Source organism: Coccomyxa subellipsoidea (assembly GCF_000258705.1).
Source record: "Coccomyxa subellipsoidea C-169, whole genome shotgun sequence".
In the NCBI taxonomy this organism is placed as follows: Eukaryota; Viridiplantae; Chlorophyta; class Trebouxiophyceae; family Coccomyxaceae; genus Coccomyxa; species Coccomyxa subellipsoidea.
Genome location: NW_005178019.1, coordinates 736,825 through 763,313, shown reverse-complemented (window position 1 = coordinate 763,313; position 26,489 = coordinate 736,825). Strand labels below are relative to the sequence as shown.

Sequence of the window (26,489 nt, the reverse complement as noted above, 5' to 3'; positions counted from 1 at the left end):
TCACCGCTCTGGGGTGCATGGTGGGATGTAATTTTTTGTATTCAAGTCATACGGGTCGTCGTAATGTCGAAACCAACGTCGATCACTTCCACGGCAAGAGACGGCGTACCCTCCAAGTTCTGGCGGAGTACCTGTGACCGCCTAGATCAGACCTTACAGCGGGGGCATTGGGGCACGGTGTGAGCAGTTGGAATGTAACCCGTAGAAATCTAAAAAGAGCTGCCATGAAACCCACAGATTTGGACCAGCTGAGGGCGCAGACGTCGACGTCGCTGCATGACGTCAGCGCGCGCACGCTAGGCCCTAGCATCGTGATGACCGCATGATGACGCATGACCCGGGATCATGCCTCAGCATGCGGATGACCATGTCTTTGACGGATGGCCATCCGTCGAGAAACATGGAGAGACAGCTGACTGCTCCGGAAGCTCGAGCGACAGGCTGCAACGCTGTTTTTATAAACAAGTTCAAGATCCTGTCATACTTTCTTTCTGTCATCCAAATTGGTCATCCAATCATCCAGGTCATAGAACTACGAGATGTGATCAGCCAACAACATTTCCCTCAGAAAATGTCCATACTATACAATGGGTACACTGTACATGGCATGTCCTCAGGCTGGCGCTCAAACCAGGACTCCATTGATCATGCGTGCAGAAATCGATCATCTGCACAATTGCATTCTAGCTCTCTTGTCCCACAAAAGAGCCATGGCCGGGTCATCAATGCTCAGCTTTACATTGTACAATGTTGTATGCAACGTCCTTCATCAGAGCCCACACAGGTTCATAGATTGCTTGCAGCAGATTGCGACCCTGCTGCAGGCAGTTCTGATGAGCTTGCAGCAGGTGAAAAACTGATCATCCTATTTAGCTGGGTTCAGGATCCCCTGGGCGAGTCTATCCCCCGGGGGCCCCTCATTGAACAAAATTTTTCCTTGAGTAATGGAGAATCTCAGCAAATCTCCTCTACCACGCTGGACCTCGAAACCACCCCAGCCTGATGCACCGGCATCCTTAGAGACCACCATCTAAATATCTCAACCCACATGACAGTACAAGCGATTAAAAGTTCTCCAAACCTGCAAAAACTCCTTAAAGGCTGTCTTGTGTACTCTAAAAAGTCAGCTTCAGGCAGAGAAGGGCTCAGTATCAATCACGCCATGCAGAGTTCTCCTGATTATTCTGCAAGCAGGGCCCAGCAACTCTGCCATGGGCTGCAACTGCTCACGCATGTGGATATCATGTAATGTCATGGCCATGATGTGTGGTTAAAGCAGGACGGATACTCACATTACAAAATTGCCATGAACACAGCACTTCACCATACTGTGATGGGTGCATCTCACATGGGTTGTGGCGCCTCGACGCCGCTCATTGCTGTGTACGGTGCTGGGGCCATTGCATCAGCAGCTGCGAAGGGCAATGAGTTGTAGATCTCTCCATGGAACAAGTTTGTCGGCTGCTTTACATTAGGGTGCACATAGTTCAGGTCCCGGAACAAATTCAGAGGGTCGAACGCAGCCTTCACTCCTTCCAGTCTACCAAAAATGCCTGCCTCATATGAATTTCTCGCGTCATCAGCTTCCGCAAACATAATTTCTGCAGCCAAACACAAGAAGCTCAGCAAGCGCAGCAGACATTAAGCTTTTGATGCAAGGGTATTGACTTGAATGGGCAGAAGAGCATGCGTGCGCGCATTCACGACACTCCCATTGACATGATGAGCGGGGTTAGCGTCCCCTGAAATTTTCATGGCTCCGAAGCTTCACACTTCACATTGTGTACAGCCCCAGCAGATTCCACACACAGAGGGATATACTTCAAAAATTTAGTGGGGTTTCACACACTTCACTTCTCAAGAAAAACAAGACCCTAAAGAATTCTAAGGTTAGGGTGCAGAGGGACTCACGGTTGATGTAGTTGCCGACAACATAGGGCTTAACGGCTGCGCTTGATGCTTCAACATAAGCAATGTGCTCTGCATCGTCTGCTGGAATGTCCCAGGTGTCCCCCACAAAGATGTAGAAGGACCCGCGGAAGCTCCAAGCATCTGGTGTATAATAGGCAGCATCCTACACAAAGCACAAGATGATAATTGCAGAGCAACATGTCTATACAAGTGTAGAAAGCCTGCCTCTCATGACATAGCATGCGTCAAGACTCTGGAGATTGTACATTGCCTTGCACTTTTATCAAAACTAGAGGCTCTAGGGAGCAGTGTCTTGATGTAAGCTTATGAGCTGGCGCCTGATGGAAGCACCTCGCCACAGCATTAGGCATAGTGAGGATTGCATGCAGCCAATAAGACAGGTCTCACCTCGCCCTCAGGCAAGCTGGGGCCTGGCACAATGCTGATTGAGAGTGTACTGAAAGGGGCTGCCTTGATCTGGGCTATCGCGGCATTGATGAGCCCAATTGGTAGATTTCCGCTTGTCAGAGTGTCATTGGCAGTGAAATACCTGCATGCACATCAGATAATAGAGGCGTCAATTACGACTTTATCATCTAACTCTATCATCTATTAATCAGAGTGTTGAAATCAGCGAGCAACATTGGCCCTAACTTCAGCTTGATTGCTGCCAAAACAGGCTCACCTGACATGATAATCTGCACTGGCCATATGCCTCAAACAAAGCTCTGCAAACTGTCCAGATGCACTGAATGAGGATGAGGGAGAGGCTGATGGCAAACTCTTTGCCTGATCAACCATGATTGGAGCTCACGTGTTCCAGTAGGTAGCAGCCGTCAGATTGCCGCATTCGCCTAGACTCTGGTCCTTTGAGAAGCTCAAGTAATCCCTTTCCGTGTACAGTTGGCCTGGCTGGGAATTGCTGGATGCCCTGCACATCACAGGCGGCATAACTTCTGAAATGTGCTTGCCCTCAAAGCAGTCCCAGAGACGATGAGGCTAGGAGAAAGGTCCCAGGTAGTTCCGTCTGCGGCATACTGTGCCCTCCTGGGAATCTTTACAGGCCGTACGCGTCACGGAAAGCATGCTTGGCATCAATGCAGCTGCTGCCTGGAAGATTGGCAAGAAGAAAGGCTTCTCTATTTCACAGCAGATTCAATCCGGCATGTCAGCAGAAGGGGAACTCAAGGGCAGTGCCACTTGTGCTCTGCCTCGCCTCATGCTAACATTGGGGAGCTGTGACCGGTGTCAATCAACTTCACTGCAGCAAGCAGGCACATGTAGTGGATGCCTTGCAAATGTGGATTCCCTTCACGAAACCCACTTCCGTTGAACATGTCAGGCAGATGCTGTCCCAGAATTATAAGGTGCATCCAACCCATCACCCATGCCAACCTGAAGAGAGGACTGCATAAATGGTGGCAATGAAGTTACCTGGGCACAGCGTAGGCCGCAACCTGCTGAAAATACGCCTCGGTCGCAGCTGTTGGCGGGCCAAGATTGAAAGCGCTAAGGAACAGAGTCGCAGGCTTGCCATTCCCGGCAGGGGAAAGCAAGAGTCCAGGATAGATTTGACGAGGAGATGTTGCAGTGATTCCGGCATACCTGCATGTGACACAATGCTCCATGTCAGTGTACGTTGGGTGCGGCTGTCTCAGAGACTTGCAGGAAACCTCAGGCCATCTTTGGCTGGACCAGCACTGGATTGTTCTCCATTGGGAATAATTTGGTGCAATTATCCCCGCAACCCTTCAGCTCAAGCATGTGCAGTTTTGACTGTTGCATGCGCTATATCTCTTTCGTGCCATGTGCTCTCCCCAGTCAGGCAATCGCATGAATTAGGTGCACTGCAGCTCTTCTTTTTCGCTTGACTTGCAGCGCATGATGACATGTTTGAAACAAGCAATGTGCAAGTGTGCGGAAAAATTCACTAATCAGGCGCTGCATCAGGGCCTTAAAGCCTGACAGAAGATGCCGGTCATGCTCACTACCAGTGGTTGCGAGATGCTGGACGGATTGGATTGCGCAGGGCTCATAGTAACAAGCAACTTCACAGCAGCTTCAGGCAAGAGAAAGCTCACCATGTCATGACCTCTGCAGCGATGTCGATGGGAAAGGTGTAAGCAGCCGACTGCACCTGCAGGTGCAAGTCCAACAGAGATTCAACAAAGAGTTTCATTGCAATACAGGCTGCAATGCGCATGCAATCTCTTGCCAATCAGAGTCATGGACGCTCCCACACGCAGTGGCAATCAGTCTTCATGATGGCGGCTCCTTTGCAGTGTCAATGACCGTTCAAAATGCAAAGGCTGCATGCACCTGGAACCACTCTCGAAGGCGGCAGCATAGCAACAAAGTTCCGGTGTATGGCCACTGCATTGCCATACAATGCAGCAGAGCAGGTGGGTGCTGTGAAGCGCACGTTGTCGGGGATGGCAAAGGCGTGAGTGGTGTAGCTGATGGCTACTCCCAGTGCCCCACCAGCGCCTCTGAAGCCCCAGAACAGGTCGGGGTCGACTTCCGGACTGATCGTCTTACGAACAGCCTTCTTGTCCGCCCTGCAGGTCAACATGCTTGCAACAAACAGGGGAGCAAGAGCCTCGGCATTGCAACATTGCTCTGCGAAAGCGCTGGCATGATCCCTTTCGCATGAGCTGAAGAGCCTAATCTGATGCAAGCATTGTGTCACGGGCCGCTCAAGGGCCTAGTCAAACGACGGCAAGGCAGACGCAGGAAGGGCCAGCTGGCAGTGACAGCGTTCGCGGTATTAGTGTGAAGTCTGCAGCACCAGGCAGGTATGGGACCCTGGCCATTACCCATGTTTCCTAGAGACATGTACTGAGTCCAAGCACTGCCGATCCACACACAGTGGAGATCTCACCCGACAGAAACAACATCTATGCTTTGAATGAAGTCTGCAGCGACGCCATGGTAGCGCAAGACCAAGCCGAGGCCGCCCTGCAGCGCAAAGCCGGCAACGCCGACATGAAGACAAGTACCGATGCTGGGCAGGCGTTTTTTGGGCACCAGCGCTGCTGCCACCTCCCCACTGTTCACTCCCATCTGCAGCAGCAGAGCCAAAGTCAGCCTGGTGGTGCAGCTTGTGCTTGAGCATGGATGCAGCATGTTGCATGTTGCATTGCACATGCCTCCAGTCTTGGATGATTCACGGACAAGTAAATGGGCAAGCGACCATGGAGCAACAGCACTTCATGCGCCAAGCGGCATGCGCAGGTCATCCTCGAATGCCATGACTGACTTTAACCCGAAGAGGTCTGGGATGTCAGCCTATGGACGTCATCTGAACTACAAGCTCTGGATGTTTGGGTGCCCGGAAGTATTCGAGAAATAGGCGCGGAAGCACCTTAAGCTATTGTGCTGATGCCGGCAATATTTTAAAAACAGGTGCGCCAGCACAGCAGACATGGGATATCAGACTATGCAAAAACGCTCTGTGCAGCAACATTGCATGCCCAAGTGCTGGACAGGCTGCTGTCTCTCTCTCTGTCACACGTGACCAGAGGCTAAAAGGAAACCCTTTGCGTAGGAAAAAGCCTGTCTCTTGTACTCTCTGACAAAACAGGTGATTTGCTGGGCTGCAGAGGGCACTCCCTATGAGAAAAGGCCTTTTCTGGCATGACAATGTACCGGCAGCGCTTGACGGCATGGTAGCAAACTGGGTTGCGGGGTCGAGGAGACGGCATGCGGCTTGTTCAGAATGATGGCGAGAGCGCTGTCAAGAATGCCATGCAGGCCGCATCTCTCTTGTCAAGACACAATCTCAGCATTGCTTGGGAGCTTGTTGGCAGGAGGAGTTGCCTGCACGGTGGCCAGGTTAGTGGCCGCGTCAAAGTAGATAGACTTCAGCTTCTCCATAATGATGGTAACTCCGCACTCGGGTAAGGCAACCCCAGAAATCTGGTGCCCGGTGCCCAGGGCAGAGACTTTGAGGCCGTAGTCTGCTGAAAATTGCACTGCCGCCACAACATCCTCTGGCACATTGGCGGTCACGATGAATCTGCATAGCATGCATATTCCACGTGTCACACGGTGCAGAAATGCACACTGGGCCGGCAGGATGTTGCTATTCCGATATATGCCATGCATGGCATGGAAGGATGTTGTACAGTACACTAAACCACAATAGCTGACAATGCACCGCGCAGAAGCTTTGGAGCGCCAAATACAAGGACAATGGGGAGAGACTCTCACATACAAGATTGCGGCAGGCAGGGTGTATTTATATATCGGCTAAGTACCACCAAATATCCCAGCCTGGAGATTAAGTGGTAGTGGACAGTGCGCCTTGAAGGCAGTAATCATGTACCAGAGCCACACAGATCTCTGAGAGTGACAGGCTTGGGTAAGTATGTGTCAGGGGCTGGATTGCACCGTGGCGTGGTGTAGACATAGACGGGATTAGTGCCATTCGACAGGCCATCCGGGATGATGCTGGCGCTGTAATGGTAGGAGAAGTGAGTCTTGAGAGCTGTTGGGTCGCTAAGCTTGGCGCGAAACAATGCGACCTGGAGTTCATTCGGGCCTGCGCAGCATAAAGCGACCTGTTGCCATGTAAGTGCAAGACTATACAGGCCCATGCAATCATGGACCCGCTTCACCAATAGACCGTGCGCCTGAGAGCCGGGTGGGTCAACCGGGTGCTAATCAATCGGGTGCAGTATTGACACACCTGTCAGCAGCGCTGACGCTTTGCATCCCAGCACTGACGCTTCACCTGCAGCGTAGGCTGGGACATAGAGGAGCAGTGCGCCAAGCAGCAGAAGTGGGGCTGCTCCTAGAGTGTGCCTGTGTAGACAAGAACAGCAAGTTTCTCATGAAATTTATCTCGACACAATTCACGCATATTCAAAGAGCAAGTGCACAACTCACAATCTCGTGGTGGCTCTCCTTGGGCACGCAAGGTGATTGCGAGGTCACCCACATGAGAAGAGACAAATTCATTTAAAGCAGCACATTCATCGGCAGCTTTCTTGCAATGCAATGGATGACCCCCTGCAGGTGCCCGCTGGTCACTTCTACGAGGACTGGTCTACGACTTACCGCTTGTGGGCCATGCCGGCGTCCTCGTGAAGCAGCACTTGGACTAGTACTGCAGCCCTTCGCACCCAGGATCGGTCTTCGGCCTTGCACCCCCTCCTGAAAAGATACTCAGGGGCCTCTACTGCAGCTGCTGCAAGCTCTTGAACCCCAGTTCCCTAGAACGGCGTCGTAGACCGTGGTAGCTGAAAGCTTTCAAGCTGAGCATAGCTGATGGAAGTTGAACCATCATGGAACCAACTGCGCAGCGAACAGTCGCTCTTGCTGCAGTGTGCATCATCTGTAGAGGTTTAATTGCACTGACATGCGAAATACAGAGCTGGCCGTGATGTTCATGTCATACGCCAGTCCATCGCAGTGATTGAAACTCATGTGAGGCTTTTCGAGCATACCCTTGAACTTCGAAGCTCTTGCTTTAGATAGGCTCGTGGGTCCTTACCAAGCCCAAATCACACTGCCAGTGGACTCGAGGTAAATCACTGCATTTACACCGTGAATACTGTGATCGGACAGTGACTTCATTTTGCAAATTTTGCTGGCAAAAAAATTTCAGCCTGCATCCATATTCACCTTGTGCACATGTGTGCTGCAGAACATAGGTCACCCCTTGCTTCACGCTGCGATACCCTTTTAATTCAACGACAGATGTCTCAAAAAGTGCACTGAGACTCAAATTTTCCTGTTGACATCAGGTTCACATGTCAGGATGCGCCATCCATGGACCGAGCCGTCAACTCCTGCAAGCCCTTATCATTTGCTTCCTTTTTGCGGACACTGCCAGAGCAAAACGGTTTGCAATTGTTTCAGTGATTACTGGGCCTGTGCCAAAGGCGTACTATGCCCAAGCAGTGACGAATCGGGCATTGTATGCAACAAGACATAGCTATACGCTTCGAATTTTTCCTACAATTGATGAGAGGCGCCCAACAGCATGGTCCAAGGTTTTGGCAATGAAAAGCACGATCAGATCTGCGCAGTATGATTGGATTCTATGGATGGACGCTGATGCTCTCATTACCAATTTTGAGATCAGCTTGGATGAATTTGTGCCATATGGGGACGAGATTGACATGCTGGTCGCGACAGATTGCAATGGACTCAACACAGGGGTTTTCCTATTGAGATCTTCCCCATCTGCGCTTGAACTCTTAGAAGAAGCATATAATGGTGTTCATGTGAGCAACAATACCATTGATCATGTTTGGTGGGAGCAGATGAGTTTTGTACAGATGTATGCTGCTTCGGAAGATGTCCGCAAGCGTACCTATGTGCTTCCTCAGAAAAGCTTCAATTCCTATCCAACTCAGCATGACTGTTCTGGAAAGTCTCATAGCTGGTCAGAAGGTGACTTTATAGTCCACTTCCCAGGGCACTCGGATGAGGACAGAATGGCTTATTTTGAGGAATACTTGCACAAAGTGTTACAACATGGTTGGACTACTTGTACACTTGTGACATGCCTGGTTGTACAATGTGATTCTGTGTGGGGCTGACTGTTGAGACAAGGGAAAGCCGCAATTGTTGCAGGTTATGATTGGGACTTTTAGACGGTATAATTTGTAGTTGGATTGCTTACATTGGATTTGTTTTCAGAATGAACTGCCAATTGGCTTGCAAGAGCTTGAGTATGGACTTGCAAGAGCTTGGGTACAAAGAAGGGTTTGAGCAATGCAGCAGTACGATTTTCCTTTCTAGTGCTAGTAAATCACATGATGCAACACATGGGTCTGCATAGGTTATAAATTCTGCCTCCTACAGCAAATGTAACCATGAAGGGCCCGGATGCAGTAAATCCCCTGTGCGCTGCCCGGAAGAATGACATTTTTCGCCACTTTCGCGCTGATCACAAGCTTCTCGTATAGGTTAGACTAATTGCGACTTACGTGTACCAAAGACCTCCAGAAATACAAATTGATCTGCTGCATCAGCATGGCTTGCTGATTGACACACACAAGGGCAGACCAGTTAGAGGCGCTTATGTTTCCTTTTCAAGCCTTATCAGAGTAATACCATAAATGTCACGATAGAAAGCATGTGCAAGGGACTGTTATATGGGCCGCAAGATTTGGATTCTGAGCAAGGGAAAGCCTCTGGAATGGAGCAAGTTGAATGATTACCTTTGGCTGGATCACCTTCAGTGTAGAATAACAGAGGCTTATCATATGATCTCATAGTTGTACGCTTTCTGGACAAGACCAAGCTTTTGGAGTTGTAACCGATCCACACGGTTTTCGGACTCGCTCAGGAAAGGATACGCGCGGAAAAAATTCGAAAGGCGCGAATGCAGGTCCTGAAGCTTCTCTTTTTGTTGTTCATTTGTTTCCTTGAATTCCTCTGAATACTAAAATTGCTCAATTGCATCAGGATCCACGATCTGAAGAATATTGACATACGATGCCTTTGTGATCCTGCCAATCCTGGACTTCAAGATGGCTTCAAGTGCAGACCTGGAGTCATGGAAGGCTCTGGGTGGCACCGTGAAGGAAGAGAAAAAGCGTAAAAGATTCATCGCACCATCAGGTAGATCATTTGATGATGTACGTTGCGCGATATCGTTCTTAAATCGGAGACTGGAAAATTAACAACGTCGTCATGCGCGTCACAGGGGAAGAATACACCTCCTGGGCGGCTGCAAGCGCTTACCTGCAGTTTTCAGGTGGGAAATGATAAGGATCCTCCAGCCTACATCCAGGGGCAGAGCTTTTGTCTCAGCTTGATGCAACGCCTTGATGACACTTGCAAAGGGTCTGGCAGCGGTTCTGTGCATATGTCAATGACATTTCGAAATCGGTAACCTTCTATATCTCTCTCGATTGCATAGATCAGGCAGCAGTGCTTGACGTCCCCTGACGCATTGCAGGCAAGGATCAGGCAGAAACCCTGGGTGGGAAGGAGAATGCAGAGGCCTCAGCTGGCAAAAACAACGAGGTTGCCCAAAGAATGACTTCAAAGGCCGATGGCGAAAAGCCAAGGGGAAAGAAGGCTCGCCAGAGCAAACAACCAGCCCAGGTTCAAACTGCCTCTGATATAATAGACTGTGTGCTCAAAGGCCAGCAAAGCTTCGATGTCATCGTCATGCAAGTTGCTTTCCTGCGAATTTATCGTGTTGGGAACTTTGATTCCTTTCTGCACATGACAAATCCACTCTTGTGCAGGCTGAGGTGCAAGACGAGGAGGCCAGTGCTGCACCTGGGCCAAGGGTTGGTGGGCCACTTTGTTCAATTTTTTTGCTCCTTTTCACGTTCCCTGCACAGTGCCTGCAAGCTGTCATTGGTTTGCATAAAGCTTCTTGGGCCTTAGCTCTATGTCATATGCTTACCCTCGCTGCCCGTTGACTACACGCGGACCTCTCAAGTGCAATCATCTGTGGTGCAGGGTCTGGGCGGCAGGCGGCCCAAGGAGCCAAGGAGTATAGAGACACAAGCAGGGTGCGGGAGCGCAATGATGACAAGATAGTCGTCAAGGAGGAGGTGATTGCAGCGGATGAGAGTGACGCTGTTGAGCGCCTCAAGGCCGCCAGCGCTGCAGGCCCTTACAGGTTCTATGCCCGCTCGTATCAGAATGCGTACGAACAGCCCTGATCCATTTCCTCTACCGCTGCTTGGCTGGATTCACCTTGTACACCCCTTTTGACAGCATTGTGCCAATTGTCCCTTGGTGGCAATCCTCGGTAACAATGAGAATGTTCATACTGACATTGTGGTTATGCACAGGCTGGTGGACTTCAGCGTGCTAGATGACAACAGCGAACTGCAACCCCTAGAATTCCAAGGCGTCACTGAAACGCCGCTCTTCCTGTCAGGTGAGAGACTGTGCAAAGCATGCCATCCATCAGGCGTTTCTCCATGCCATGCCAATAAATAACACAGTGGAAGTTTGGATAGTTATTTATTGTTCTTTATCTGACTTTTCCAGCTCAGAACCAGCATATCTCAATGACTGCAGGAACGATGCTGCCCAAGGATGGGAAGCAGACTGGGCAGCATGGGGTGAAGCTGACCAAATTTGGCCCAATTCTGTCCTGGTCCGTGAAGCACACAGGGAGCACGTATCAGGTGAGGCGGGATGACTCTCCCTGTCCCAAGCGCTTGTATTACAATTTTGCACCCCTGCCTGACAGCACTTCTCAGATGTTCTGCCATTCCAAGCGCATACGGAGCACTGTACTTCTATGCAGATATGTGTGAAGACCAGCCTGGCTGAGTATGTGGCTGCAAGGCCAGCGCCCACGTTCAAGAGGCTATTCAGCCACCTGATGGAGCAGACTGACATCTCCTTTGAGGTGAGCCCTCCATACCAGCACACCAAGTCTTCCACTGCTTCACTGGTTGTGCAGAAGTGACAGCTGGACAGCCACCACTCACACACATTGCTCAAGATCACATGGTTCGATGGTGTGCATGTGTCTGCAGGTCCAGCGCGCCTTGGTGCCCACTCTCGGCGGCGATCCCGCCACCAGCTTGGACGAGATCGTGGCGCGCCTCGCGCGAGCCAAGGTGAGTCACTTATTCATGTGTAGCACTGCCCCTTTCACCCTGCACAGGGTAGATTACAGATGGCCTCCAATCATCATGATGCTCTCTCTGAACCTCTTGCTTGAGGTGCTGTGGGCTGCGTGCCATCCATGGTGCAGCACCAGGTTTTGAACGGGGTGGTGGACCCATGTGCAGGTGGGCAAGGCCTACGCAGGACCGAGGGAGGCGCTGCGGCTCACGGGTAAGTTTGTGCTCAACCAGCTGCTGGGCACTGCTGGGGCATCGCCTCAGCTTGCCGCGTCGCCGTTTGTCAGCGCCCTGCGGCAAGAGGCATGTTCCCGCCCTATTGCTGCTGCACTAAGCCCTCTCTTTTCTCCACCAAACACCTTGCCCTAAAACACGGCTATGATGATTGCCAAAATCACCGAATCTCATGGGTTTATTGAGGTGGCTGACTGCGGAGCTCACCTTGCCGGTTGCTTTCAAATTTCTTTCGCAGCTGGGGCAAGATGCAGACAGCTCTGAAAAGTAGGTCTTGGTGGTGCGGCAGATGGCGGAGATATCATCCCGAGGCGAGCGCGGGAACGGGATCACGATCCGCGAAGCGGGTGACGAGCCAATGCCGGACGCAGAAGATGCTGAGGTGGACGCCATGCTGGCGGCCGACATCGACTACGCGCGCCAGCTGCAGGCCAAATTAGACGCAGAGGAGGCCCGCAGCGGCAACAGGTCAGCTTTGCATTGCATCCTCACCCCGAGCACCAGCAGAGGACATTCTTGTCTTTATTGATACAATACAGGAAGAATGGACGCAAAAGCGTCGTCAAGCAGCCATGCGTCATAGTTTGTGAAGAGCTGGATTTTGCTGGATCATTGAAGATCTATTATGACTGTCGCAGGCGGCATGCAGGCAGGGGAGGTGTGTACATCAAGATCAACGAGAGCGAGATCGCTGATGACTACCCAGAGCCGGCCCAATATGAGAAGGTCTGCTGCCCTCTGCTGTCATCCCGACGCCAGATGTCCTTGCATGCTCATGCAGTCTCAGAAAGATGGCCCATTGCATGCACAAAACAAGCCAAGTGAGAGGCTTCAGAGTCCTTGCTTTCTTGCTTGGTTTATCAAAGCTGAACATGCTGCAGCGAAAGGCAGGGATTGCATATTGCTGGTGCAGATCGCCATGGCTTCTCCCATTGTTTGAGCATGAGTTGCAAGGGCACTGAAAGGGTGCCTGTTACCTGAACAGGAGGAGGAGGAGACGGACGAGCTGCTGCTGCTGGATGAAGAGATGCTGGATGCTGATCCAGAGGACCTGCCGCGCCGCCTGCTCGCCAACTTTGCCATCTACAACGCTGAGGTCGGTGCCTCTTGTCTTTCACACCACTGCTCAAATTTCTAACCTCTATATGTGCTTCCAAGTAGTGCGCCAATGCACTGTTCCTGTGTTGTGCCTTGCGTAGTCAAAAAGCCTGGTGGCCGTGTCAGTGGGGACAAGGCATGTCCCTCCCATGCTCCCTGCCGCCCGGCTGACGTTTGAGAGTGATGAGGTGGCAAGCTCATGCTTGATTGGGGCTGCTGCAGGGCCTGTACGCGTCGCTGGAGCTGCTGCCGATGTGGAGCGGCATAGAGCCGGACGTGCAGCTGTTTGCGTCTGGGCGCGTCCTGGACGACGAAGGCGACTGGGCCGGCGGCCAGACGCTCGGGGAGGACTCCGGCTCAGGTGCGCGCATGTGCCCCACATGCACCTCATTTTCCATGCTGAGCTCACTGTAGTCACCTTCTGCGACCTGGGCAACACGCATGACTGCACCAACAGCTCTGCGTCGCGGAATGGGGCATGGGAAATATGATAGAACTGAAGGAAAGAGGGTTGCATGCATGCAGGTGCTGCCGATGGGGGCAGCAGCGGGGAGAGCAGGGAGGGGGGCATGTGGCTGGCGCTGAGTCAGATCCAGGAGTGGGTGGTCGAGTTTGGCTGCGACATGCTCCTCATTTCCATCCGCACTGACGTTGCGTGGTACCGCCTGTCCAGGTGGGGCCCCGTCCCAGTCAATGGTACTCGGGTTTATCATCGATTGGTGAGAGGACTGATGCTGATGCCTGCAGAGGAACTACAGACCTGCGCAGCCACGCCAATTTTTTGCTGCATGCTGACGATGGCAGCTGCCTGCATGTACAGCTGTGTTTATTGGATTTAAATTGACACCCAAGGATTTGCGTTGCAGCCCCACGACGGCGTACGCTCCCTGGTTCAATGTGGTCCTTAAGTGCGCCCGCCTGTCTATCGGCCTCCTGAAGAGCCTGACTGAGGAGGTGCGCTCCTGCCTCTCACGCCTTTCCGGTCGCAATCTGAGTGTAATTCACTTCTAACATCCTTAGATTTGTCAAGAGACTCCTGCAAAGAGAGTCCACGTTGAAGGGACTGCGCTATTTGTATTCAGAGTGATCGAACAATTGCAGGGTGCAAATACTCCTGACCACATTGTGCTCTAAAACAGGCTCGCGCATCTCGCCTGTCCTTCAACGACATTGTAAAGCGCCTGGCCACCACCGACGATGCCAGCCCCACCTTCATCTCCAAGAAGGTGCGCTTGACAAAACCCCCAACTTGGCACCCCTCTTCTAATTATTATTGGCGCCAATCCTGGGGAGGTGCTCGCCGATGTCAGGGCGCCAGGATATGGCCTGCCCAAATCGACATTGAGAAATGGAAGTTGAGGCTGCGGAGCTCGGAACAATAGAATTTTCACAAGTCGATGAGTGAAAGAGCCTGAGATATGTGTTTAAACGTGATACAAGATCCATTTGCGAACCGTCTCTAGTGCACCCAGATCAGCATGCGTGGCTCCTTTCAGAAGTATCTATGTGCATTGCTGCTTTCAGCACCTCAAGAAAGACAATTAGCATGTGAGGTACAGCTGTAAGCAAACAAATCTGGCGTTGTCGATCAGGCGGAGGCGGTGGAGCGGTTCGTGGTGGTGCACGGCCAGATCATCCTGAACCAGTTCAAGAATTACCCCAAGAAGTCGGTCGCCAACTCGGCCTTCGCAACGGGCCTCAAGGCGCGCATGGAGCTGCGCCGTCACTGCAAGCTCTACATGGCGGTTCGGCCCAAGGCGCGCGTCCGCGGCCTGCGCGCCAACCCGATGCGCGACCGCGCCCACATCCGCATGAAGCCCATGACGGCCACGGCGACCACCATGGTCAAGGCCATCTGGCGCGCCTACTTTATGCGCACCGGCCAGCTCCTCGCTGGTGCGCCCCCCTGCCCCTGTTGCCTTGCCTGCTCCCCTTTCCTTGATAAAAGAGAGAGTGTTTGCACATTACCAAGCTTGACCTTCAGGCACTGTGCAGCACGCAAGCACCCACACTCTCATGCCTCCTCCAGCACATCACAGAGCTGCCCCTTCCTGAGCTGCAAGCTGCCTTATTTGAGCAAGCCGCCTCTTTGAGAACCCGCTTGACCTTAGCGTCAATCTGTGTCATCCCAGCGTGCTGTTTACCGCTGCTTGTCGCCCTCTGCTGGACAGCAGCCGGAGCATATGTCCTGCAGGTTTCCATGGCAGAGTAGAGAGCAGGCCATGGCCCGGCAGCAGAACACAAAGCACAGAAGCGTTGCAGCACATGATTACTGAGGCGGCAAGTTCTGCTCAAATAGGTGACAAGCAGGAGGCGGCCGGCGGCGAGGCAGCGGAGGGAACGGTGGTGGACGATGATATCAACGCAGAGGATGACGAGGCGCCCGAGGAGGACGCCCTGGCCGCTCCGGCAGCCGCGCCGCAGCCGGCACCGGCGTTGCTGTCCCCGCGGAAGGTCCCGGCCTCCGCCATTGCGTGGGCCGGCGCTGCCATCCAGACGACCGGCGGCAACACCTTCTACCGGTGTGCTGCACGCTTTCTTTGCAGCTGCAGCGCACAAGGAGCGCCAGTAAAGAATTGAGCTGGTTGTCAGGACACCGATGACCAGGTCTCAAGCATGCAGTCTTGTGTGAGTCATTAAAACAAAGACACAAAGTCCCTAAAGCATACAGTATCGTGCGATTTGGGGTGTGCAAATTATAATATGTGTTTGCTCCATGCAGGGGTGTGAAGCTGGGAGAGGAGAAGGTGGCCTTGGGCGACATTGTGGCCTTGACTGGCGACGACGATGAGGAGAGCGACCTGCAATATGCCCTGCTGCAGGCCCTCTGGCAGACCGCCTCCAAGGCCAAGATGATGCAGGTGAATTCCTAAATTTCCCTGGTCAGTGGAATATTTGACATTGATCCCAATATCAGTACTGTGCTGGCTGTGATAATAACCACTTTCTGCTGCGCAGGTTCGGCTGCTGGTGAGGGGCACAGACACAGTGCTGGGCGATGCAGCAGGCGACGAAGAGCTCTTTGCTACGGAGACGCTCATGACCAGGTAAGAGATCTTTCCAAAGCGCCGACACCACCTTATCCACGCACCTGCAGCTTACACCCCTTGACTTGTGAATGGATTTCTGCATTGTGTCTGCTGTGCTGATGCATGGATCCAGCATCGTGGTGTTGGTACTGGCAGAATGCAATGGCGACATCATTGAACATGCATGTGAGCATGCGCGTTGAATGGCACAGGAAGGTGACGCTGATCCGCGAGAAGGTGCCGGGCAGCCGCCTGGTGCGCGACTTCCAGTCCTTTGGGCAGGCGCCGCAGTACAAGAAGGTGGGCGAGGTGGCCGACCCCGCCAAGCCAGGCGACAAGGAAGAGGCAGACAAGCCGGTAGAGTACTTCTACCGCAGCTTCTACCTGCCCCACCAGGGCATGTTCTGCCAGCTGCCCAAGGACCTGCAGCTGGGCCAGCGCCTGGAGGTGAGTTTTATGAGGTCTTGCCCTCCACGCAGAGCAGCTCACAACAGAGAACTCGCTGTAATGCTCTGGCCTTTAGTAACCAGACGAGGGGTGATCCATTGCAGCATGCATACCAGGTATGTGCAAAAGGGGAGCCTGGCTCAGGCAAAGAGGCAACACAGAAATCTGAACACTGCTTTAGCTGCTGGCGATCCTGCGTCAGACCTCCAGACAACCAATAAAACAGGAGGCCATGTTTGTCAAGAATTACTGCTTCCCAGGGGCAGCTCGATTGACATGTATGGGCTGTGCATCAGGAGCCTGACGAGGACGTGGAGGATGCTGAAGCGGCAGTGACGGCAGACGGCAAGGTGGCCAAGGGCGGAGTGACCTACGGCCCCGGCGACTGCATCTTCGTGCACCCGCACACGTTTGACGCGCTGGAGGACGACGCGGCCGACGCGCCCGAGGTGCCGGCGTACGCGGCCAAGGGGCGCTTCCACAAGGGCGGCGCCAACGTCGGCCTGCGCGCCTTCGGCATCGCGCGCGTCGTCGGCTTTACGGCGCCCGCCGGCAAGAAGGCAAGACCCTCGGTGCGGCCCCTGGACTGCTTTTTCCTTCTGTCACCCTGCCAGGTCGAGCATCCTGCTCCATGCTGCAACGTAAGGTTTATGGCAAGGCCCCTGGATATGTCTCCTTATGTCACCGTGGAAGGCCACGGCCTCAGTACGGCCCCTCGCCTCTTGCCTCCAGGTGTAAAGATGGAGGTTATTCCTTACAGAGGTGGTATGAAGCAAATGCCACTTTGTAGTGGTTGCAGCTTTAAGTGTCTATTGATAGGGTGACCCATCGGTGGTAACGCATAGAACCGTCGCACCAGGTGCAACAGTGCCTGGCAGCTTAGTGCGGCCCCTGGATTCTGGCCTGAAATTTTTTGTGCAGGACGGCAAGCAACTTCAAAATTCGGGTCCCTTACGCTGCTATTACATCCCGTACCGAAGTCCTGGAAGTCCTTTCTGGTTTTCGTCCCTTATCTCCTTCTGGCATGCTGCGAGGCAGAGCGTCTCGTTCCATGCTGCAATTTAAGCTTTAAGGCACAGACCCCTGGATCTGTTCCTTATGTCACCCTGCTAGGCAAAGCTTCCCACAAGGCCATGCTGCAGCATGCGCAACAAGGCAGGACAGCAGCATGGTGGCCAGCCACTAATCAAGCCTGCTAACCCCCATCATCAAGCAATGACAGGGTCTGCAGGTCTCATTGCATCATGAGGCTATGCATGCACATGCAGGACGCCAAGGCGGTGAAGGTGCAGCGCTTCTGGCGGCCGGAGGACATCAGCCGCGAGTCCGGCTACAAGGCCGGCTTCTGGGACGTCTACGCCAGCGCTGAGACCGAGGCGGTGGACTTTGATGACATCATCGGCCCCTGCTCCGTCCTTCCTGCTGGCTCCACTGGAGGTGTGTGACCTGGCGCAAGCCTCTTTCTGTAATGCCAATTGACAGCCTCAGCACCCTCTCTGATTCTTTGGCTGCGCCGGCTCCGACATGGCTGAACATTCTATGTTGCGCACGTCCTTGGCGCCTGCCTGAACATGCATGCAAGCAAAGCTCAGCGGCTGTCAGTACAGCTCACTCTCACACCTGTCGCTGCTCAGCAAAGTTGCCATCAAGAGGTGAGCACAGACCTTTCTCTATCGAGTGGACCTTTCAAGACTGCATGTGCTTATGTGCAGGGAACAATGCCTTCGTGTGCGTGGGCACCTTCACCCGTAAGGATAAGAAGGTCAGCGAGCCGCCCGCCGAGTACGCCCCGCTCGGCTCTGCGTCCTCAGCCGCTGACGGCGGCAAGGGCAAGGGCAAGGCGGCTGCGCCGGCTGACGACTCCGGCAAGGGCAAGACTGGCAGCCTCCCAGCTGCCGCCCCGCCCAGGTACTGCCGATTCTCGCAGTGTCTGCCTTCAGGTCTTGACTGTACATGGCAGCAGTCTTCTCCCTTCCCTGGCACCTCTGCCGGAATGCTCAGGCACCTGACCTCTTCTGACACTTGGAGGGGGTGGCTATGGCTTCCTCTCCTTGTCGTTGAGGATCCTCCGCATGCATCTGTGCTTGACATCTCTGGCATGGTAACCTGACTATACTCTTGAACGCGCGCGCAGCGACGCCGCTGTGGCGGAGGACGACGGCCTGACGCTGGCCACGATGGACATCTTCGCGGGCTGCGGCGGGCTCAGCGAGGGGCTGCACCGGGCAGGCGCAGCGCGCACCAAGTGGGCCATCGAGTACGAGCAGCCGGCGGCCGAGGCCTTCAAGGTCAACAACCCGGACGCGGTCACCTGGTGCTGCAACTGCAACGTGCTGCTCACCGCCGCCATGACCAAGGCCGGCGCCGCCGACTTCTGCGACGCCTCCGAGGAGGTGCGCATCTGCATGTTACCTGACTAATCATGTTTGCAGATTTCATAAGATGACACCACTTCTAAGTAAACCCAGCCACAGAACACTGCCCTGACATGAAGATTTCCCTGATACCAGCAGATTCTTGGCTATTTCTGAGGTGTTAGTTGTCGAGCCTGTGCATTGATTGCATGTATCTTGCTGATGACATTGCAAGACACACAGGTAGCAAGACAGAGAGCAAGATAAAAATGCAATCTTGCTGCAACTGCTTGGGTGGAAGTTGAAGTCAGGGATGCTGGCGCAGGCCAAGGAGCAGGCTGCCAAGCTGGACGCGGAGACGGTGGCGACCCTGCCGGCCCCGGGCGAGGTGGACTTCCTGTGCGGCGGCCCCCCCTGCCAGGGCTACTCGGGCATGAACCGCTTCAACAAGGGCACCTGGTCGCTGGTGCAGAACTCCATGGTGATGGCCTACCTGAGCTACGCCGACTTCTACCGGCCGCGCTACTTCCTGCTGGAGAACGTGCGCAACTTTGTCAGCCACAACAAGTCCCACGCCTTCCGCCTCACGCTCCGCTCCCTGCTCGACATGGGCTACCAGGCACGCCTCTTAATCAGCATCCCTCTTGCACTGGGCAGTCTGAAATGTTGACTGAGAGTCCCCCACTCCTGCTTGATCTGGTTGATCACAGGGCATGGCTGCATCAAGTCCCCAAGCTGAGTTTGGGAGTGTGAGCAGGTGCGCTTTGGGGTGCTGAACGCGGGCAACTTTGGAGTGAGCCAGTCGCGCAAGCGCACGTTCATCTGGGGCGTCGCGCCCGACAACGAGCTGCCGCAGTGGCCGGCGCCGCTGCACGTCTTCCACTCCCCGCAGCTCACCATCAAGCTGCCCGGTGGCGTGGAGGTGGGCAGCCGACCACCATTTCCACTCACACGCAACCTTCAGGCAAAATTGGGGGAGCGCATCATAATCATTTCCGAGGGCTCAACGCCGCACGAGTCTGACAATGCAGCTTAAAGATCTCCACTCGAGCAGGACTGCCTGTACAAGCATGTCGTCCACAGGGAGCGCTGAGAAATGACAGAATAAAGGCTAGAACAGATGCTCGACTCTACAATAAGTGCAGATGTGAACTGCATGCTGCAGCATTGTACACTGTGTGGAGACTCATCGATCCATAGGAGCCAAATAAAGGCTCAAAGCCCACCTCCTACAACTCTTGGCCTGGGTTCGCCATAGATTGCTGGTAACACATCCTCGAGACAAGCTAGTCTGACTATCTCCTGTGATGCTGCTGGCGTGTGTAGCAGTTATTGAGACCTGTTGTCATGTGCTGCTGCAGTACACGGCGGTGCCGAAGGGCTCGGGCGCGCCGCTGCGCACAGTGACGGTGAAGGACGCCATCGGAGACCTGCCCCCTCTCACCAACGGCGCCAATTTGGAGGACATGCAGTACGCAGGTGCGCCCCAAACACCCCCAATTTCACACCAATCACTGCTGCATGTGTGGTAGACTGCATGGCAGCTTTACAAAAGGAACGGGGGGTTAGCCATGCTCAAGCCGTTTGGCACTCGGCAGGGCTGCGTGAACAGTGAATGTAATCGGTCGTTCTAATTTCCGATCTACTTAGTGGAAGAGGTTCTCATGAAGGAATTCAGCCACAATACACAAACTCATGAGTTCGTGAGGCGTTGAATTTGAATGGTCCTCTCAGCTGCTAAGGGACACGTGTCCACGTGCCACTCAAGTGCTGTAACCGTTCTTCCCAGGATGCATCAGCTGTCTGCTTTTGCTGCTCTCAACAGCTCTGTGCAATGCATGCAGGCCCGCCGATCAGTGCGTTCCAGAAGGCGATCCGCGGCGGCTGCACAGTGCTGCACGACCACATCTGCAAGGAGATGAACGAGCTCAACCTGGAGCGCTGCCGCTGCATCCCCAAGAACACCCCCGGCGCCGACTGGCGCGTGCTGCAGGAAATCGTGGCCGCCAACCCCGACCGCACCCTGTTCAAGGTGCGCGCGACTCCCCCACGGTTCCATGACTTTGAATTTTTTTACCTTCCTGGGGTGGAGGAGATCATCTGCAGCGTGTAGCACTTACTCTGGATCCAGGTGGGTATGCATGTACTCTGAGTCCTGCGGGAGTGCAAGGAAGCAGCACTGGCCTGTTTAAGATGGATATGCAGTGAAGAGTCTAGCGGCAGTGCAGGAGAGCAGCACTTGACCTTATCTCAGCTGAACACATATTGAAGAGTCTTCAGAAACTGTAACGAAGCAAGGGTTCGACTGAGCCAAGGGTTTCTGTGTGCGAACGCAGGGGCAGCCGCTGGTGCCCTGGTGCCTGCCCAACACGGCGGACCGGCACAACGGCTGGCGCGGTCTGTTTGGGCGCCTGGACTATGGGGGCCACTTCCCCACCTCCGTCACTGACCCCCAGCCCATGGGCAAGGTGACCCGCCCACACCACATGCTCTGTTTTACTTCAGCCCATCCTCGTATCACTGAAGCTCGCTGTGCCTTGATGTGGGCAGTTCTTCTTGTTGCAGCTGACATCAGCCCAACTATGTACTGTATGTTGTGAGGGTGCTCATGTCATGCAAAGCGATAAGGAATTACCAAAATGCCATTACATGTGGCTGCATGCTATGCATGGTGCTGCCAGATTCAGTACTGTACTGCAGACAGGAGTCCTAGACTTTGAGAATGACTTTGTTTGGCTGCAGGTGGGCCAGGTGTTTCACCCAGATCAGGACCGCATCGTCAGCGTGCGCGAGTGCGCGCGAGCCCAGGTGCGGCCTTGATGCAGACCTTGTGTTCTTTCTTGATGGCTCGAGACCTTTGCATTGCATGGCTGGCATCGTGCAACGGCACGCAATCTCATGTTGCTGCAGTCGCAGACTGCCAGGACACCCTCATGAACACGGCAGATGTTGTGATCTTGCAGGAGAGGCTCCAGCTTGATTGCTGGATTGGTCTAACGAGAGGACTTTGATTTGAAGCATGGCCTACTTGCATGCGCAGGGCTTCCCGGACAGCTTCCGCTTCTACGGCAATGTGCACAACAAGCACCGTCAGATCGGCAACGCCGTGCCGGTGCCGCTGGCGTACGCGTTGGGCCGCCAGCTGCGCTCGGCCCTGGAGGAGAGTGCGCGCAAGCAGGCGGAGGCTCTCATGGCCGCTCAGCTGGGCTAGGTACAGGGAGTGCTCGGCTGTGCAAACAGGCCGTGAGGACAGGGCTCGGGAGAATTGCAAGTGGCATTTCATGGGTGCATGTGATAGCGGTGTCGCGGATAATCATGTTCATAGCAACTGTCTGTGCGCGCCTATGGCGATATGCGCAGGAACTCCAATAACTGCCAAAGAGCTAAAGGTAGTGTTAGTGTGGGATTTTGTCATTTCATGGTACTGGCCAATTTACCTAAAGACTGTCAATTGTGGTATGAATATGCAACAAAGCCTGCCTGAGTTGCTCGATCAAAGCTCGACAAATGTGTTTAAGACCTGATCTGTGAAGTGACTTGAGCATAAGGTAAAGGGCAATTATCTCAGAAGTCTGGGTCAAAACAGCATGGCTCGAGCATTTGCCGAGTTGGCAACGCAGCCTATCAGTCGCATTGTGATGTCAACAACAGTTGAATAATGTCGCTGTGCAACCTTGCACCTGCTTCACACCCCTCATGAGTGATCACGCACCCTTTCAAACCCTACACGCCTGTGTCAGCAGCCCGAACTGCAAAGATCCTCACTGCATCCACGGCTCAAGGAGCTTCTGAGCAGCCTATCATTTTGCTGTTGATATCTGTACACACGTGGGGGCCGGGGCACGGCCGGGGCTGATGTGAGCTGGTTTCTGAGTAGCACGTTTTAGGCAAGAAGTGGTGCGATGCACCTGCAAAAAGTCTTCCTCAGCGATGAGCTGCTGAAGCACCTTCCTTCTTGGTGGGAGGACATTGATGACGATCCCAAGTGGCAGGAGTACTCCTTTGTAGTGCTGTCAGCTGCCTATGGCCTTCTCACCCTCGTCGCCCTAGTGCAGCTGGTCCGCATCCAGCGACGAGTCCCCGAGTATGGCTGGACGACACAGAAAGTGTTTCATCTGTTAAACGCGTTCGTGTGCCTGCTGCGGTGCGTGGTGTTCGCGCTGCGGGACAAGGTGGGTGGCCAAATTCATAGACTTGCTGAAACTTGAGTAAAAACCGGTGCCGCATTCTTGTAGATTTTTGAGTGAGAGGAGGAGCTGGTGTTTATTTTGCATCGTTTTGGTGATCTGAGGTGAGCAGCACGTTAGAACAGGATGCAAAAGGATCCTGGGATTTCTTGGTGATCTTTTACTGCACAACAGACCTCGTCCCTGTTGACCTTGAGGTTCCTTGATCATTCTGTCCTGTAATCGATCGATTTCTATCTGGACGTGCAGGTGCAGCAGATCGAGCCTGATTCATTGCAGTATGTCCTGCTGGATCTTCCAGGACTCTTGTTCTTCACCACATACACACTGCTCGTGCTCTTCTGGGCAGAGATCTACCACCAGGTGCGGAACCCTCAAAAGATGTTGTTCACCATTGCAGTTCCACCTCGCATTAATGTGCTTCATTTTCCACTCCAGCATTCCACAGTGCCTCGATCACAGTGCTTGGGCTGGTTTATGTCAAACAGCTCATCATTTGGCTGATTAAACGCGAAGCGAGCTCTTTCACTTTGCACCATTGGAGATGCCAAATTGCAAGATTACTGCTGGCTGTAAGAGCTGTTTTGGCTGTGCAGGCGCGGAGCCTGCCGACTGCGTCGCTGCGGCCGCTGTTCCTGGCCTTCAACGCGGTCGTGTACGCGGTGCAGATTGCGCTGTGGGTGCTGACGGGGCTCGCGACGAGCTCCTCCACCCACAACCTGCTGCGCGTGGCTTCCTGCGGCTTCCTGGCCGTCGTGTCCATTTGCGCGGCCGTCGGATTCCTCGTCTATGGCGGCCGCCTCTTCCTCATGCTGCGCAGGTGCGCTCTAAATTACATCAGGGATTTACATGGCGTTTGCAACAGAATTTGTCTTGGGGTGTATGCCAGCGATTCTCATTGGCTAGTACCAAATGATTGTTTGTGCTGGGACGCTTGTCGCTGCAAGCTCTCCAGCTGATGGTCATTTGTGTTCTCAAATGCATGCTTTACCTATGCTCGAGATGGCCAGAGGGCCTGCAAATGCTCTCGACATAGCAGACTTTCCATTTTAGATGTATCGTTGGTCCATTAGACTAAGAATTCTAAAGCTCTTGTTTGCTCAATCCAGCCCTGAATTTATTGGGCCATGTCCCAGGTTCCCGATTGAGTCGCGCGGCCGGCGCAAGAAGCTGCGCGAGGTGGGCTGCGTGACCGCAATCTGCGCCGCATGCTTCACGCTGCGCGCGGTCATCGTGGCCTGGAGCGCGTTTGACGCAGAGGACGCTGATCTGGATGTGTTGGACCACCCGCTGCTCAACGTGGTCTACTACACCGCCTGCGAGCTGGTGCCCTCCGCCCTGGTCCTGTACATCCTGCGCAAGCTGCCGCCGCGCCGCTCACAGCAGGGCTACCAGCAGATCCCTGTGCGCTGAGTGAGGAAGTGCAGCATGTGGAGCGTGGATCGCTTGCAGCTGATGACTAGATTGTGGGGCACAACCAATCCAATGCTTGATCGTGCCCAGCAATGGAGCATGAATCTTTGAGCAGCAGCGTGTGAACTACGTGGAGGTTTGGGGAATATATTTTCATGCAGATGATCCTGGACTCATGAGTGCTGCGGGATGACTGCATTTGTACACATATGTCCTTCCAAGGTAGTATCTGGGAGTCAAGACTTGCAAACAGACTAGGTTGCCTGCTGGCCACGAAAGAATGAATGTCTTTATCCGCGGATTGCTTTGATTTATGCATTTTTGCTTCAGCATAATTGCCGGAATGTCAGCTTGTATCGGTGCACACGGTCGGACATTCAAGCAACCTAGCATACAGTAGAACAGATGTGGTGGTAGGAGGAAGATCAAGTAAACGGTTCTCTTAGTGTGTTCGGATTCATGTAATGCCCAACAGGCATGCATGAAATACACGGAGTGCAGCCCATTCAATGGAAGTTCCACCTGCTGAGCAGCCATGATCTCTGGAAACTTTACATCTATGCTGTAAATGAGAGGCTACCGTGCAAGAAATGAATCTGACAACCAGACACTGACCGTGCAAATTACACCAGATCCATACTACCTGGGAGTCTTCACAGCCATCTCGCACATTAATGCGCACCAATCACGATGATACAACTTGAATGTACAGTTCTGAGGGACCCCTGAGCACCATGCTAGAGTGGCTGATCCCAGAAGCTCTCAGTGCAACAATCACTGATCTATCTACCAAACCCCCAGGCATGGTGCAGGAAGTATGTGCCAGTCAGTCTGCCCGTTATGCAGTGTCTCACCGCAGCTCTCCTTCAGAAATACTAGCCGAGAGTGCAACGCAGCGCCTAGCAGCAGCCCTTTGACTGCTTGGCAGAAGCAGTGGTGCTGCTCAGGTGGACGTTGCCTGATCCGGATCCGGCAGAGGGGCTGTCAGTCTGCGAGTCCCTCAATCTAAGCATGACATCCTTGGCGATGGACTGGAACACCTGCATGCACACACCGTCCAGCGGACGTGAGAGGGTTCCTTTCTCCTGACAAGCGGAAGAACCTGAAGTACTTTTGGCACAGCTTCAGGAATTGGCGGTAAGGTATTTGGCGTACCTCGTCCACCTTGATGTTGCTCTTTGCGCTGGTCTCAAAGAACTGGATGCCGAACTCGTCTGCGAGTGCCTGCCCCTGCGAGTACGGTACTCGCCTCTTGCTCTCGTCCATGTCACATTTGTTCCCAACGAGCACCTGTGCACCATTGAACCGCCACCTATTGAGCTGTCCTAACTTGTTTGCAGACTCAGCCATGGACCCTGAGTGCCAGAAATGCAGCCCTTCAGCATGGAAATGGATGTCCACTCTTGCTTAGAGCATTGTCAGGCTATTGTGATCACCTTGTTGACGTTATCAGAGGCATGCTGCTCGATGTTCCGCATCCAATTCCTTATGTTGTTGAATGATGACTCATCGGTCACATCGTATACCAGGAGGATGCCCATGGCTCCTCTGTAGTATGCTGTACATCACCAATAAGACAGGCATCACTTACTTTGCACTGCGGTTGGACCGGACCAGCTAACCAGCTGAGCTTGAGCTTTGACAGGCTTTCTCCCAGTATGACCCCTAATGTCAGTTAATGGCTGGCATCCTTACCGCTGGTGATTGTCCTGAAGCGCTCCTGCCCAGCTGTGTCCCATATTTGAAGCTTGATCCACTTGTTGTCAATGAGGATTTTCTTGATTTTGAAGTCAATCCTACAGGCACCAAACCAGTCAGCCCGAGCGACCGTAATGTCACTCATCTCCAAGTCTCAACGCTATAGTACGCTGGGTTATCGCAAGAACGCATCCGAGGACCTAAGGGGAATAGCATAGACAGACCCAATTGTGGTGATGAAGGAAGACGTGAAAGAGTCCTCGGAGAACCGCAGCAACAAGCAGCTCTTGCCAACACCTGCATCGATTGAAAGCTGCGGTAAGAGTTGGGTCATGAGCTGCAGGTACCACACCCAAACAGTAGCCAAAACTTCCCAGGCACCCAAAACCCACCGCTGTCTCCAATGAGCAGGAGCTTGATCAGATAATCGTAGTCCTGCCGACGTAGAGACATGGTGTTGAGTTCTGGCTCCTCACTGCTGCCCCATGTCTTGCCTCTTCGGTAGGTCTTTCCTCTCCAGCTTCATCTTGGCGACAAGGGCGTTCTTCTTGACCATCG

At 53.5% G+C, this 26,489-nt stretch overlaps 6 protein-coding genes across 6 annotated transcripts; 4 read left to right on the top strand and 2 right to left on the bottom strand.

The window, feature by feature from the left end:
* Positions 1 to 723: 723 nt before the first annotated feature.
* Positions 724 to 1,362, top strand: COCSUDRAFT_34569 (hypothetical protein). The gene has a single exon (XM_005642915.1). It carries the CDS (start codon positions 755 to 757, stop codon positions 1,001 to 1,003), a length of 249 nt encoding a protein of 82 aa, XP_005642972.1. The 5' UTR covers positions 724 to 754; the 3' UTR covers positions 1,004 to 1,362.
* On the bottom strand, positions 1,345 to 5,037 carry COCSUDRAFT_49325 (hypothetical protein; the record flags this gene model as incomplete). Its single annotated transcript, XM_005642914.1, has 8 exons — positions 1,345 to 1,601; positions 1,912 to 2,074; positions 2,320 to 2,461; positions 2,726 to 2,842; positions 3,346 to 3,516; positions 3,993 to 4,048; positions 4,334 to 4,469; positions 4,793 to 5,037. The coding sequence occupies 8 exons, from the start codon at positions 5,035 to 5,037 to the stop codon at positions 1,345 to 1,347; spliced, it is 1,287 nt and encodes a 428-aa protein (XP_005642971.1).
* Positions 5,038 to 7,369: 2,332 nt separating this feature from the next.
* COCSUDRAFT_54970 (hypothetical protein) lies at positions 7,370 to 8,753 on the top strand. Its single transcript, XM_005642913.1, has 2 exons — positions 7,370 to 7,440; positions 7,662 to 8,753. The coding sequence occupies exon 2, from the start codon at positions 7,668 to 7,670 to the stop codon at positions 8,460 to 8,462; it is 795 nt and encodes a 264-aa protein (XP_005642970.1). The 5' UTR covers positions 7,370 to 7,440; positions 7,662 to 7,667; the 3' UTR covers positions 8,463 to 8,753.
* A 9,694-nt stretch (positions 8,754 to 18,447) lies between these two features.
* Positions 18,448 to 21,844, top strand: COCSUDRAFT_20733 (S-adenosyl-L-methionine-dependent methyltransferase; the record flags this gene model as incomplete). Its single annotated transcript, XM_005642912.1, has 8 exons — positions 18,448 to 18,672; positions 18,959 to 19,289; positions 19,374 to 19,555; positions 19,995 to 20,112; positions 20,478 to 20,665; positions 20,976 to 21,101; positions 21,376 to 21,441; positions 21,674 to 21,844. Coding segments are annotated over 8 exons (1,407 nt in total), but the record flags the coding sequence as incomplete, so codon positions are not given.
* A 570-nt stretch (positions 21,845 to 22,414) lies between these two features.
* Positions 22,415 to 24,821, top strand: COCSUDRAFT_31774 (DUF1084-domain-containing protein). Its single transcript, XM_005642911.1, has 4 exons — positions 22,415 to 22,805; positions 23,070 to 23,183; positions 23,417 to 23,640; positions 23,957 to 24,821. The coding sequence occupies exons 1-4, from the start codon at positions 22,536 to 22,538 to the stop codon at positions 24,231 to 24,233; spliced, it is 885 nt and encodes a 294-aa protein (XP_005642968.1). The 5' UTR covers positions 22,415 to 22,535; the 3' UTR covers positions 24,234 to 24,821.
* Positions 24,822 to 25,039: 218 nt separating this feature from the next.
* Positions 25,040 to 26,432, bottom strand: COCSUDRAFT_26393 (Rab8/RabE-family small GTPase). Its single transcript, XM_005642910.1, has 6 exons — positions 26,324 to 26,432; positions 26,156 to 26,228; positions 25,929 to 26,029; positions 25,670 to 25,791; positions 25,389 to 25,523; positions 25,040 to 25,273 (listed from the first exon to the last, which is right to left on the bottom strand). Exons 1-6 carry the CDS (start codon positions 26,382 to 26,384, stop codon positions 25,133 to 25,135), a joined length of 633 nt encoding a protein of 210 aa, XP_005642967.1. The 5' UTR covers positions 26,385 to 26,432; the 3' UTR covers positions 25,040 to 25,132.
* Positions 26,433 to 26,489: the final 57 nt, after the last annotated feature.